This window comes from Lemur catta, chromosome 11 (assembly GCF_020740605.2).
Source record: "Lemur catta isolate mLemCat1 chromosome 11, mLemCat1.pri, whole genome shotgun sequence".
In the NCBI taxonomy this organism is placed as follows: domain Eukaryota; kingdom Metazoa; phylum Chordata; class Mammalia; order Primates; family Lemuridae; genus Lemur; species Lemur catta.
Window position 1 is genome coordinate 90,446,169 of NC_059138.1, and position 14,956 is coordinate 90,461,124.

The following is a 14,956-nucleotide window of genomic DNA, read 5'->3' on the forward strand; positions in this document are numbered from 1 at the left end:
ACTTCACAGCAGCTCAGTCTCAGGCTCCTTGGGAAAAATCAAATTCTAACAGCTGTTCACACGGTTCTGCCAGTGTGACACAGGGAGACCTGCAGGGACCCCACGGTGCCCATCGGCAGCTTGGTTGGCCTTGGAGTATCGGAAGAGTTTTATTTTTTTCTGAATGATGGAATTCTCATTTGCCTGGCTTTCTGGTTTTTCTGTAAATTTGCTCATTTGCTTTTTCTCTATGTGTGTATTTGTAAGTGCATGGCACGTAAGAATTCTTCAAAAAGTGATGAATACCTAAACCCAGGCATAACCGTGAATGTATGTACACAGGACACATTCGTGTGTCATGTAATATGTGCACGATACATATACATACAAAAATGTGACAGGATTTAAACAAATGACAGGGTGGGTCTGGCCAATGCCTCCCTGCAGAAGAGGCACCTTCATCTGGGGGCACCAGGTACCGCTGGTAACACCTCCAAAGGCTCCGACTGGGTCTGGTCCCCCCAGTGCAAATGGCGAAAGGCAGACTGCATGTTCAATCTTCAGGTTTCTCAGTGACTCGAGACATCCAGCTCTTTCCAAGTTTCACGATCCCAAATCCTCTCAAGTGTGTCAAGAACAATGAGAGGGCCAGCCTGAGGGGGCAGCGGCAACGGGTGCTCCAGAGAAAACTCCTGGGCATCTGGTGCTGGCCAGACACCACCACAGGGCAGGCTGCTGTCTGCAGGGGCTGGGGCCGAGGCTGGGTGAGGTGGACTCCAAGGCGACAGCCATGGAGGAAAGCGAAAAACGCAAGAGGTACCGGGTAAATGCTTCCAATAAAGAACACATCCCTCTAAAGCTTTACGTGTCGGGGCTTCCCAAGCGTTTTCTTCCGAGCCATTCCCACTTATAAGAGGCGTCCTACCCTGGCTGCACTGGCCTTTCCTGCTCAGAGCAGTGAGGAGGAGACAAGCCCAGGCCCGAGCCGGGGATTCCAGATTCCATGCTGGACACAGGCCACTTAGGAGGGACCCCAGCCCAAGAGCTGCTCCAGGGCCAGGACTGCCCTGTTTCTCCAATCCCAGGGCAGAGTACAATTTTAATAGACAAAGGGGCTCTGGAAATGCTTAAAGAAGGAAGCACATTTTGAATTAAAGAAGTAAATTTCAAGACAAATTTTTGTTGCACTATCATATACATAAGCCGAAATCTACCCTCATTGTTAAGAGGCTGACCCCCAACACAACGCACAGCACGCACAGTCTTGTTTGGGTTAAATTTGGAAGGTTATTGAAGAGGTTCTGCAACCTGTGCAAGATCACAGAGATAAGAGTGGCAGGGCCTGAGCCACATCTGTCACCATGCCCCAGGGCCATCCTGCAGGGTTTAGAATCATGATAAAAGTAAAAATCCTGTTGACAGCACTTCAGAATAACTTTTACAAGCTAAGGTTCAAGAGCAGTTGGAGCGGGTAATGGAAACAGCTGACAAATAAATTTAGTAAAACAAAGATTCCTCTAAACCCAAAGCAAGCAAACAAAAGCGCATTCAGCATGGCCAAGAAGCTGTCGGGTGGCCCGTGGTGTGGATGAGGCATCAGTACAGATGCCAACACCTTCTCTGTCAAGAGCTGCGGCCCCCGCAAGCGAACTCACGTTCTTGTCTGAACAGACTCCAAGAGCACATTCACAGGCCAGTGCTTTCCGCTGACCTCCACGGACCCAGCACTGGTGTTGACTTTAAATATATTTAGAAGCAGCCAGCTTTTCCCTTCTCATGTTGTGAGTCCGGGGGAGGGTGAGGGGCGGCTGCCATATTTGTGAACCCACACCAGTTATTTGGGTCACCGTGCACCAGGACGCATTCTTTGGCACAAATTGGAATGTGAAGTATATGACAGGCACGTACCCAGACCCATATGGTCCTATATACATTTGCATATGCATGTGTACCTAGACAGAAACACATGGAGAAATGCATATAGAAATGCACGTGCTTTTTAGGTTCTAGAAAATTCAAAGTAAACAAGGGCCTCTATAAACGTCACACATGTTCACATTCAGTACATACTTTTGTCCCTGTTATAAACATTTTCATTAAAAGTTCATAAAAATTCAAAAGAAAAGGGAGTTGGATACAGGAAGGAAGGGGGAAGACTGGTAGAAGAGTTTTATAATTTGTCAAGTTTTCAAGGGTGACAACTTTTTAAATAGAAATAAAGCATTGCCTCAAAATAATCTGTCTCCCTCCCTCCTCCTCCTCACTCTCGGTCTATTCCTAGACACCCTTTTCTTCCTCGCTCTGGCAAACATTACGGCCCTCTGAAACCTGCCAAATCCATGGGGTCCACAAGGCACCAAGCAAACCCTTCTGTCCCCTCTCTCGAGCCAATGACAAAAACCTCACATGTTCTCACTGCTTGTCACTCTCGTGCACAGGCGCGGGACGGAAGCACCTTCCCTCCCAGGCCTTCACGAAGCCTCCCGTCAACGGCAAGGAGAGTCCGCACGCTTGGGAGCCAGGCCCCTAAAGTGACCATGCCCTGCTCTCTCCAGAACAACTGCACACAAAATAGAAGCTGCAAAATACATACAGGCATTCTCTTGAAGTAAACTAACACGAACTGTTAATCATGTCTACTGAAGCCAGAAGTCCCCAGATGCTTTCTAAATACCACTCGCGAAACTGTTATGTGATGGGAATTTCTGGAACCGCACAGAGGTGGTGGTCTTACAACACTGGGAATGTACTATGCGCCACTCAACTGTTTATCTTAAAATGGCTAATTTTACGTCATACAGATTTTTACCTTAACTTAAATAAAACCTATGGAATAGTTTGGAAGCTGAGATATATCAGAAGCATGAGACTATTTTAATGAAGCATTTCTCATGACTTTTTTTCCCATTTCTTTTAAATATCAAGGAGGTTTAAGTATCTGATAAGAAACAACAGAATAATTTACATCTTACACTTCATAACTTTCTCTATTTTGCCTGTATGGGGATTGAGATTAAATGATCCCTTTTATTCAAATTTTTACAAATGTTTTCATTTTTAAGAAAAGCGTTTCCCCTTGAGGCTCCCATCTGGCATTCCTGAGACTCCCGAGGACACTCTCCCCCAGCGTCCTGGGGTGCGACGTGGCTGTGCGGGTGTGGCGGTCAACGGACAGACTGTGGTGACGTCGGCCCTTCCAGGCTCGCGCTGGAGGGTCCCAGATGGGTAAGACCTGGTGGTCCTGTCCTCATGAAGCCAGAGGTGCCACATCAGACAGGGAGGGGACGCTCAGGGACCCTCAACATGGGTCAGACTCCCCGCCCCGGCTGTCCTCCCAGTGTCCCCAGTTGCTCTGCCACCCTGGACCTGTCCCCCAGTCCTTCATGTTACCACGACCTCTGTCAAATTCCAACACACCCTTAAGGGAATTAAACAGTATTTGAATTCATATTTAGATACTAATTATGTGAGCAAATATTTAAATATCCATCCCTTTCCTGGAGCAGGTGCTGTGATTTAAAAGGTGAGCGTGATGGGCCCCAGTACGCGCACCAAGGGCCTAGCACCCGGATCCCAACTCACGCTCCGTGCTACCGCCTAGAGTTACGACCGACACTGGTCTTCCCCAACCTGCAACATCGCCCTTCGCCCTTCTGTTCTACTAACGGTACCGGCATCCACTATCTGCTGAATGCCGACGGGGTCTGGGCCAGGTACCCGAGCTCCACGTTCCGGTTCAATCTTCACAGGATCCGTGAGTGGCAGGAATGACGACTGCTGTGCAGGACATGAAACCAGGGCTCCAAGAGGCCCCAAGACCCACCTGAGCTCACCCGGCTGGGAAGCGTCAGAGCCGAGGTGCACGTACGTCTGGCATCACCCAGAGAGGGACGCATGTCGGGAGAGAAACAGCTGCCACCACTGTGCCACGTGCACCCAGGCCTCCCCGCCTGCTGAGCAGCGCTTCAGACAGCGGTTTCCAACGGCAGGATGTCACTGACAGGGCCTGCCTGAGCCTGGCAGCGGGACCAGAACCCGGATGCCAGATGCTGGAAATCTTTCAAAACATGTGAATGTCCAAAGTGCAAAAAGATCTGTTTGGTCTGTTTAGGCTCTGTCCTTCGTCACTCATTAGGTAACACCGAACAGCGAGAAGGCAGTACGTTACCACTCTAGGGGGACAGAGAAGCTCGGGGCCAGGGGAGGGGTTGATTCGTAGCATTTGCTAAACCCTGTGGAGTAAACTCTCCCACCCTGGCAGATCCCAAGCTACTGACTGCTGTCACCTGGCTCACGAATCTCCCGACAGCTTGGCAGGCAGCTCTCGGGCACTGGCAGGGGTGGCAGGTGCTGGGCGTTCATCCCTCTTGGCTCTTGTGCTTCACGTTGTTCAGAAAAGGCTCCTTTAATTCACCATCTATTAATAAATCTGGAGGATGCTTTGGTTTGCTTTCTGTATGCTCTGTTTATTGTTTGTTGCAGAGTTGCTTGTCCCTGGGAAGGGTGGGAACAGGATGCCCGTGCAGAGGCAGGGCCTGCAGGCTCCATGGCTAAACTAAGTGCCCACAGGACCTGGCTGATGCACACAGAGGAACACGTGAGGCCTGAAGGAAGCGACGCTGCACTCACAGTCACTCGACGGGGTTGGCCTGGACATAGACGGGCCTGTCCTGCAGCCAGGACTCTCCTTGAGCAAACTTTAGCCGGGCTCCCCTGAGCCTCTTCTCCACCAGGGCCTCGACCTCGGCCATCCACATCTGTCCCGGGCAACCTGGGTTCCAGCCAGAATCCTGCTTAGCCATCCCCCACGCTTGACATCTGATGGAGCTCCTTATCCCTCACCCGTCATGTCTAAGCCCTTGTCCCACCTTTAGTGGGAATCTTGCTGCTCCCATTTAGCAAGGATGCCCCTGTCATTCATGTCTCTTCTGCGCATTTTCCGTCAACCCCAACCCTCTCATTCGCACTGTTTGGCTATAAATCCCCAGGTGTCATTGCTGTATTTTAAAGTTTTACGTTTTATATTTAAGTTCATCATTCACTTTAAGTTAATTTTTCTATAAGGTGTAAGACTGTGGTCACTGTTCATTTTTCCACCTGTGGGTGCCCAACTGCTCCAGCACCATTTGTTGAAAGTCCATCTTTCCTCTAGTGACTTGCTCTTGTACCTTTGTCAAAACACCAGTTGGGCGTATGTGTGGGGTCCGTTTCTGGGTTCTCTACTCTGCTCCACTGATCTGTGTGTCCGTCCTTCCTCCACCACCACAAGGTCGTGATGGCTGTAGCCACCTACTGAGTCTTCAAATTAAGTAAACTCATTCCTCCAACTTTATTCTTCTTCAAAATTGCTTTGGCTATTCTAGTTCCTTTGCCCTTCTAAACTTTACAATTATCTTGTCTATACCCACACAAAAAAATTCTTGCTGGGATTTTGCTAGGAATTGGGGTAAAATGTCTATCAATTTGGGAACTGACATTTTTACGAGGTTGAGTTTTCCACCCCATGAACACAGTGGTTTCTAGTCCAAATCCACTAACTGCATTGCAGTTAGGAGTCAAGTGCAGTCAACTCCATTAGGAGGAGGGGGCTGCATGGGGTGCAAGGGATGCCCCTCTTTTTGCTTCTGTCGAATGATAAACATAAAGAAGAAGATATGCAAGGCTGTATTGTGAATCTGTCATACTAATGCACACTGGAACATACATCTCATGTAACACATAACATACAAATGGAAATGCAGCAACACTGTGCACATTTTTTCTTATTTTAAATTTCAGTCCTTCCTGCTGAGAAATATGGGCAGTTTAATTGCTATTTGCTATGTATGAAGAGAGGCATTTATAGTCCCGAAACCACAAAGGAAACTTTAGCAGAAGGATGGCCCTACTATTCCATGACTCACAAACGTGGTTTGCTCTGGAGAAAGAGGGAAGATGGAACTGGCTGTCATTCGTTATCACCACCACTGCTAGGTGCGGGGCGCTACCACCCAGTGCAGTCACAGTCACATCCCTCCATCTTCCCCAGCAAGATCTGTCCTCACCCCAGGCTTTCGAGATGTGACATGAATGGAAAGATTTCTGCATAAGAGGACACCTTTGTAAACACGGCGACCACACGACGCAGTACCGAGCTGCCTCGCTCCTGTGACACACGGGTGGGTTTCTTACCGCGTCCTCCCTTGCGCAGGCTGGCCGGGCTGCTCACCTGGGGCTCGGGTGGGCTGAATGGAGGATAACGCGGGGGTGTTTTCACTGGAAAAGAAAGCAGAGCGAGGGGTTGTTGTCACTCTCCTCCTTGTGGCACTGAGCTGCGCACAGATGGTTTTACTGCCTTCTTACCATACGGTGTTTCTGGAGACACAGGAAATGCCGGTGTGGGACACATGGACTCCTTGCTATTTAGAATCCTGCCATCGATCACATTGAGGTCTGGGGGATACGCAGCCGTCATCGTCTGAAATCAGCACGGGGAGGAGAATATAGGAACAGAGAGTCAAGGGAAGGCCCCTCCCCAACAGCTGTGCCCCCTAGCATGGCCCCTGGAGCCCAGCCCTCCTCTGAGTGGGACGAGGAGGTCTGGATCCACAGCACAAACCAGCCCGCCTCTCCCGGGCACAGAAGACTGGAAAACGCTTTCACGTTCAACAGAAAAGGAAGAGGCAAGTATCTTATGGGCCGTCCTTTTAACATAATACTATACAGCTAATAAATGAAGCTGGCAGAGAGTTCCTAACAGCAGGGGAAATGAGCATCACAGCATAAAAATACACAGTAAATTGAACACACAGCACAGAGAAAGGGCTGGGTGGACACATTCCACATACTAGCACTGGTTTTGTTCATGAGTCAAGACTGTGAACAACTTTCTTTTCTCATCTATTCTGTAAGTTCCAACTTTTCCAACTTGAGAAGAAATGATAACTGAAGTTGAAAAGGTTAATCGTTTTGGGCACACTGACCTACCTTACTTTGATTCTGATGAGAAGCCTTAACTACGTCTCTGGGAAGAGCAAGGAGAAGCTCCTGTCTGTGGCCAATGCCACTGGGCCACCCATGTGAAGGTCTTGGAGGGAGGATCTGAGCCCTTGTGATGACCTTGAAGGACATCTGTGTTTGCTGCTGGCTGCTGCTGTCCAGTTGCAGAGCCCACTAAGACTAGGCCTGTAGGATCCCACCTTGAACCCTCACAGCCCACCTGCGTACCGTGCACTTCATGCCAGTTCTACAGACCAGAACAGAGGCTTCCCCAGCCACACCACCTGCCTGCCGAGGAGGAAGCATGTTTGTGAGACGAGGAGGAGAGGCGGGGGCTCTATTCAGGGACCAGGCCCAGCCATCAGCCATTTGCCCTGAGCTCCAGGAAGGACAGCGAGTGGGAATGAGCGCAGAGACTGGGATGGGGCCACAGCGTGTACCTCTTTGACATCTGCTGGAGAGGGGAAAGGCGCCAGGTTCGGGGCTTGGTCCACAGCGGCCTTTCCCCACGCACATCTGGAGAAGGACAGCTGCCCGCCAGCATCGTTGTCATACTGTCCGAGGCTCAGCTTCCTGAGTCTTCCACCCAGTGGCTCACTAGCCAAGGAGCCTGTTGGGAGAGAGACAGCACAGTGAGACGACCCTGAAAGAAATCCGGAATGTCGGACTCGTCGAAGGCACGCCACATCTCACGCGGGTCCACGCGGCTCCACGCACAGCGGCGGCTGCTGCAGAGACTCGAAGCCTGAGGCCGTCTCGACTCCCAGGGGTGAGCGAGCAGCCGCCCTGGAAGCCGGCAGCTCCTGCAGGCCTGTGTGCTCCCTTCAGAACAGGCTTCCGGCGGACGGCACGAGCATCGGGACTCGCCCGATGCTGGGAAGAAGGCAGAGCTGGGTCGGGCCGACGGTGACTGTGCTTGGAGGGAGCCCCACGGTGGGCGTGCCACCCCCAGTGCCCTGCTCAGGACCCAGCGCTCCGACGGCCACACACCTGCGGTGACTCCAGGCAGAATGTGGCCCTACTATGATAGTTCGAACCTTAGCAAGGAGAAATTGTAGAGGGAAAAAAAGACTCTATTTCAAGCATCAACAATAAACATTTGTCATCACAACTGTCCCTGCCAGATATGCCAAAGGCTTATTCCTGAAACACGGTCCCAGGGTTCCCTCGGCAACCAAATCTGCTTCTAGTTATGTTGGAGGGAAATGGGGGTCGGGGACTGGAACCTGTAATTTTTTTAAACCTCTTGCAAGTTATCCCCTGGTTCCCCTCTTCGTTTCCTTTTTTTTCTTTCTTTTTGGTTAGAGATAAGGTCTCACTCTGTCATGCGGGGTGGAGCACAGTGGTACTATCATAGCTCACAGCAACCTCAAACTCCTGGGCTCAAGTGATCCTCCCACCTCCGCCTCCAGAGTCACTGGCACTACAGGCATGCTCCACAATGACCAGCTAATTTTTTCAAATTTTTTGTAGAGATGGCAGCTTACTATGTTGCCCAGGCTGGTATCGAACTCCTGGTCTCAAGCAATCCTCCTGCCTCAGCCTCCCAAAGTGCCGGGATTATAGACGTGAGTGAGCCATGTGCCCGGCCCCAAGTGATTCTTATGATTGGGCATTTAGGGAAAACCTGCTGCAGGCTATTAAAAAAATAATGTTTTTACTGATGATGTCGTCTGAAAATTAGACTCTACTATGATTTTCCCTACAGTTTAAACAACAAATACCCAAACCCTATAAGCATGAGGTTCACAGTAATGTTTCCCTGAAAGGCAGCGTTTGAACTACCAATGTGTGTGGCAGACACAGAGCTCAGCTTTGAACAGCTTTGTTCCAGTTCGGTCGATGTCCCCTCCAAAGGGAACTATATCGTGGTAGCCACGTTCGCTGTGGTACTGAGCCACTGCCCACCTCCCTGTCTCTCCTCCCACATCCAGACTCCTACGAAGCTCAGGAGAACGCAGCAACTGGCGTAACAAAGGGAAGGCACCAGAGACAGGGACAGGGCGTCAACCTGCCTGTCTGCCTGAGCGGGGGGCGTGAGTCTCTTGAGGGTCCTTGTGTCCAACCATAGTACAGACTCCACTGACCGACCCTCCCGGCTTCAAGGCACCACCTGGCGGGAGTTGGCTCCTGGGCTGCAGCCAGACCGGGCACCTCCCTCCCTGTCCCACGGGATGCCTGCTCAGTGCCACACAGCCGTGACTGAGCGAGTGAGATCCAAACCCAGGTCCCTGCAAGCTTCGTTCCACTTCCTGCTGCCCTCCTCCCGCTGTTCCCAGCAGCCCCCTCCACAGCGCCAGGGACGTGTAGGAGAAGCACGTCTGCACTCGGGATGTGGGGTCTGCTGTGCTTCCCTCACCAGCTGTGGGACGTCTCCACCCATTTCTTTATGGGAAGAGCAAGAGCAACGCCTGGCTTCTTGTCTCCTCCAAACAGGGATGCGGATGAAATAAAGTCAAATGGTGTGTCTGGGAGTCCTACGCCTATGGTCCCTTGTCCTCATGCTCATCGCCCTCCAGGGACAGGGCAGGGAGGGGACCACGCTCACGACAGCAAGAGCCATGGGTCTACCCTGACATGCACTTGCAGGCACCCTAGGAACAGGTGTAGAGAGGTCAGAGCAGGAGGCGTGAGACTGCAAAGGCAGGCTGGCCGTGCACGACCTGGTATCCAGCTCAGACGTGGGATGTGGTCCTCAAAGCAGTCCAGGTGGCAGGCGACAGCGCAGGTGTTACTGATGGAAAGGAAGTGCTGTGTCCACCAGCAAGTGACTGAGAGCCTGACCCCTCCACACTGCCAGCATCAGGGAAAATAATTCCAGCCCAGACCCATCTGCAGCCCGTGCTGGGGGCTCTGCTGCCCTTTGCTGACACCTACAGTCCACTCCCAGCCTAGAAATTCAGAGGTCACTTCTGCAGATGTGATTTGGGAAGAAGAAGGAATATTACTTCCTTCTTCTGTTCAATATGCAAGATAATGTGTGGTGTTTCGTCAAAAACGACACATTGATATCATGACAACACACGATGTTGCATGTGCTTTGTTGCATGATGTACACAGAAAAGATGGATATGCTAATTACCCTGATTTGAGCCTTACACATCGTATACATGTAGGGAAATACCATACTGTACCCCATAAATATGTACAATTATTATGTGTCAATTAAAAATAATAATAACAAAGAAAAGTGTGGAAACTGTGTCAGGTGTTCCCTTTGACAACCTGGAAGCAAACATTAATGTGCCCTGACCTCAGCCCATGTGGGCCACAGGTGGACAGCTGAAACCAACCTGCTTCAGAAACTGAGGCCCCGTTAGTGTTAGTTTAAAACCAGCAGGGCCCCGCAGGTGCAGCTGGAAGGCACTCATTTGTGAAGTATGTCTACATGGGAACAGGACCCAAAAAGGAATTTACAGAACTGAAGCATGAGTCTCAGGGCAGAGTGAGAGGCATAGACACTTCCTAAACTTGAACACTTTGGTTTCAGGGCAGCTAGGAAATAGGGTCTGTGCATCCGCTGCTGCGGAGCTGGCAGCCGGCTGCACCCCGGGCTCCTCCCACCGGAGGCGGCTTTGAGACACACATTCCATGAGCTGGCCCCAGAAATGTCCCTGCTGAACACACAGATTTGCAATTGTTTCTCGATTTCCTCTCTCTCTTACTCACAGATTACAATAAAAAATAGGGTTTTCTTCATTCAAATATATCTCCTGGAAAATGTTCTTACTATCAAACGCCACCCCCAGTGCCTGCGCTAAAATCTGCATATGCTGCACCTAGTGAGGCGGAGCTGTGTGTCTCTCCCTCTGGATGTGTCCGTACTTCTCAACATCCTGCCACTGACACAGTCAGGAAGGCTGTTCCCACACCTGGGGGGACACAGCAATGGGCAGCGACCAAGGTCAAGGCCTCAGAAGGCTCCGCAAAAGCAGAAAGAATGGGGAAGCCAAGGCACCTGCAACAATTCCACCTACAGCCCAGCTCCCAGGCCGCGTCTGCACAGAAAGCGTCACTTCAGCCCTGCAGCGTCCTGCTTTACATCCGCAAAGGAAAAAAGACACAGGCACACAAGGGCATCAAGGCACAGGCTCTCTGGGGCGACAGAGATCCTGCCTTCCTTTTAGACTGTAAACCCTGGAAATGTGAAGTCTGAAACGCCAGGAAAACAAGGCAAAATAAAACAGGCTTAGAGACGCAGCACAAGACCATGATGTGCCGGGACGCACCTACATCTGCCCAGGACGTAGTTACAGAAGAAAGGAAAGCAGAACGGAGACCAACTTTTACCCAGCAGCAGTGACAGTCCCTGCCTGGGCACTGCTCTCCTAGAGAAAAGCCTGTCATCACTCTGCAGATGAGGAAAATGGGGGTCTCACGTCCAGCAACTCACCCCACACCACACAGCAAGTCAGCAGAGAGCAAGGACTTGTCACCACATGTATCTGACTTCAAAATCCACAACTGGAAACTGTACTCCTTGGATTCACTCTCCCTCACCCACCACTGCCTTCCCTCCCCTTCCCTCCGTTCCCACAGGGGGCCACAGGGGCCCTGGAAGGGACTCAGGCAGCCCGTGGCTGTTGGTGCATCATAATTAGCAGATGACAAAGGAACTACTGGTATCAGGAAGGCCACCCATGCCCCAAGCAAGAGGACTCTTCCTGCTGGGCACGTCAGATGGGGCAGCCAACAAAGGCATCTGGAGTTCTTCTGTCTCTCATGCGAATTTGAGCTGTAACAATGTATTCCTTGCAGTCTTAGGAAATCCGCCTAAAACATGGTCCGCTGGAGAACCTGGAGAGGCGCATTTCCAGAGGGTCTGAGCATAGAGCAGTCTGGAGGAAGGAAGGAAGGGTGGCGTTTTCACATCCTTCCTGTCCGAGAACCACTGCCGGGGTGGTCAGACAAGACACAGCGGTAGCTGACGTACAGCCTGGGCAGGGTGGAGGGGGGGAGCTGCCCTGAGGTGCTTGCTCAGAGGCCAGCCCGGGACCACCACCAGGGGTGGATGCTGCCTCCCTGCACCCGGGAGACGCGTCCCCACAGCCGTCTTGGGGATGGAACAAGGAGACACATCAAAGGCTGGTTTGGAGGATTTAACTGACAATGCAGCAAAAGCTAGGGCTCAGCACACGGTATGTGCACAGTATATGCTAAATGTTAAAACCAGCGACAATCCAAGGAGGACTATTGATTTAGTCATTAAAAAGCAAGTTTTAAGGAACCTGAAGTGGGTTAATACACTAAAACATTAAGTGACAAAAGTGTGCAAAAGTGCACATGTAGTATGATTTCATTTTGATTTAAAAAACTAAGAAAATATACCAAAATATTTATAAGAGGTTCTCTCTGGGTTGTGGAATTCTAAGAACTATTCATATTTTTTATAAATGTCTCTATCTCTCAATGTTTTCACTAACATATATTGCTTTTTAAAATTAGGAAAAACAAGACACATTACGTTGAAGAATAAAGCTTCTTTTATTTTGAAGTTCTCTGTGTTGCCTATACTGAATTTTCCCAAATCCTTCTCTAATTTGCATTAATATTAGTTCCTATGTTTATCTCCACAAATTCACGTGTTTGATCAATAACCTTTTTGATCTCTGAAAAGTCTCTCACGTCTGATGGCCATGTACGCAGACTATTACACAGTATGGCTGTCACCTCTGGGAACTGGGCTGACAAGTGACCAGAGGCACCGTGCCAGCACTGGGGGGCACCTACAGGGCTCTGGGCAACCCAACCTCCCACCCCAGCTCCCTAGTGTGCCCCTTCTGAGAAAAACCAAGGGGAAAAGGGGACAAAACCCAAGCTCCCACAAGGGGACATGTAGAGGCAAAGAGCAGTCCAAGAGCCCTGGAGGGGCCACCTGCACCTGCCCCCTCCCAGCTCCCTACCTCACGCCCAGGTGCTGAGGAGGTCTACACCTGCTTCCCCGCCCCCCGCCCCCGGTCCCAGCCAGTAAAAAAGAAACCTGTGCCCACACCAGGGGTTACAAAGGTCGTGAGTTCCCAGTGCAGAAGTCTTGGGCCCCTGTAGAGCCCCAGTGAACATAGAGCGCAGTATCTGCAGGTGATCGGCAACCCCGCCCACAGCCCCATTCTGCAGACACTCCACGCAGCTGGGGTCTCTGTGGAGGGAGGGACAAAGTCTCATGCTCCTCTTGTCTTGGTGACATGGCTTGTCCACCAACACATGGCATCCTGACCTGATCTGCAATGGCTGTATGACTAGATGTCACCCACCTCCCCAGTTGGTTCCTATGCCAGACGTTCAGATGTCCTCACAGGAGCCTCCTCTCCTGCAGACACTGGGCACTACCCACCCAGGGCCTCGGGATGCACCTGACCTCAAGCTGCAAAACGGGACACGTGCCCTCCCTGCCACTCCCAGTGAGGTGCACACTTCCTCATTTAGCAGGTCCACTGACAGCCACGGCTGGGGCTCAGGTCAAGGGCAAAGAACGGAGCCCTGCTGAGCACTGTCGGGCCAGCAGTCTGTGCCAGGTCACCCCAGACCTCGCCCAGCCCAACAGGACCTGGGATTCCCCATGGGACGCAGAAGGACACTGAGCCTGGGGGCAGGAGGATGCTCAGCCATTCAGGCCCCACACAGGGAAGGCGCCCCATGGGGTTCTGGGGCCACTGTGGACACAGGACAAAAGTCAGCTTTGATCTCAGGCACACCCAGTCTACAGGGGACCTTATCCAGGGGACAGGGTGGGTGAGGGTCACGACGGGAAACCTGCAGGTGCTCCGAGGGAAGAGCAGGAGAGCTGGGCCTTGTCTGGGGGCACCCTGAGACCTCCTGGGAAGGGACGCGTCGCCCTTGGGGCCCTGGAGAATCAGGAAGTCAGGCCACAACTGCCGGGTAGCCCAGGGGTCAGCTGTTATCACCAATTCACCCCTGAGCAGATGCAAGGGCGAGAGGGGACCACTCAGCCGGAAAATTAGGTAATAAAAAAAAAAAAAAACACCCACAAAGGTCCCGGACAACTCTGCACCTTGATCCAAATGCACTGAATTCCCCATTGTGTAAACTAATCCAGAGTGTGAAATAACACACCCGACCTGACAGCTCAGAAGGACTGGCGTTTTCCCTGATTATGCTACGTGTGATTCAGATTTCTCCTGGCGATTATCTGGTCTTTGCCGGCACGCAGCAGACCCAGGCAAGATGCCGCTGGGAGGCGGGAAGAAAGAAGGGCAGGAAGGCGGGTTAAGTGCCCAGGAGCAGGCGCCATGCTGCCCACTCAGGGACTTCGTGTCACTGAAGCCTCTCCACCACGGGGTCACGTCACCCGCTGTGTGCTGGTAAAATAAAGCCACTGCCCGCGGTGGGAGGCAGCTCGTGGGGCTGCCCACCTCTGATAACTGATACATGACTGCTGGCTGTCCTCTAAGTTCTACAGCAGGGTCACAAGTTCTGGTCCCAACAGAATCACCCTGGGGAAAGTTCTAGCCTCAACGAGCAAAGGGCCAGCTCTCCAGGGGACTGGGACACACGCCCAAGCTGGGAACTACAAGCATGGCACAGTGGTTCTCAAAGCTGGCTGTCCATAATTAACCTGCTAAAATCCTAAGCTCGGGCCTCACGCCCTACCCTTTGTGAAATCAGAACTTCCAGGAGTGAGACCCAGATGTCAGACTTTTTTTCTTTTAAACTCCCAGCATTTCCACCATGTGACCAAGCTGGAGACCCATGGCCAGTCTCAACCCCGAATTCATATTCGAGTTACTTGGTCAGTGTTTAAAATAATTGTGACATCTGGGCCAGCACCCAAGGCAATCCAATCGGCCACCCTCTGGAGGTAGAAGCAGGCGTGGGCATTTTTAGCATCTGCATTCTTAAAGCTCCCTGGGTGACCAATGTGTAGCCACAATGTCAAACTCTTGGCCTAAAGAACGGATGGAATCTATTCTCTTTGCAAATCTTCAGTAGAGAATACAATATTAAGAGAGTAGACTTTACGTGGTCTTACCACACACACACA

At 51.4% G+C, this 14,956-nt stretch overlaps 1 protein-coding gene across 1 annotated transcript in view; it reads right to left on the bottom strand.

The window, feature by feature from the left end:
• TNS3 (tensin 3) overlaps positions 1-14,956 on the bottom strand; it is a 260,707-nt gene that overhangs the window by 50,917 nt on the left and 194,834 nt on the right. Inside the window, 3 exon segments of the mRNA XM_045565361.1 lie at positions 6,151-6,234; positions 6,322-6,436; positions 7,398-7,567. Coding sequence (XP_045421317.1) covers positions 6,151-6,234; positions 6,322-6,436; positions 7,398-7,567 — 369 coding nt within the window.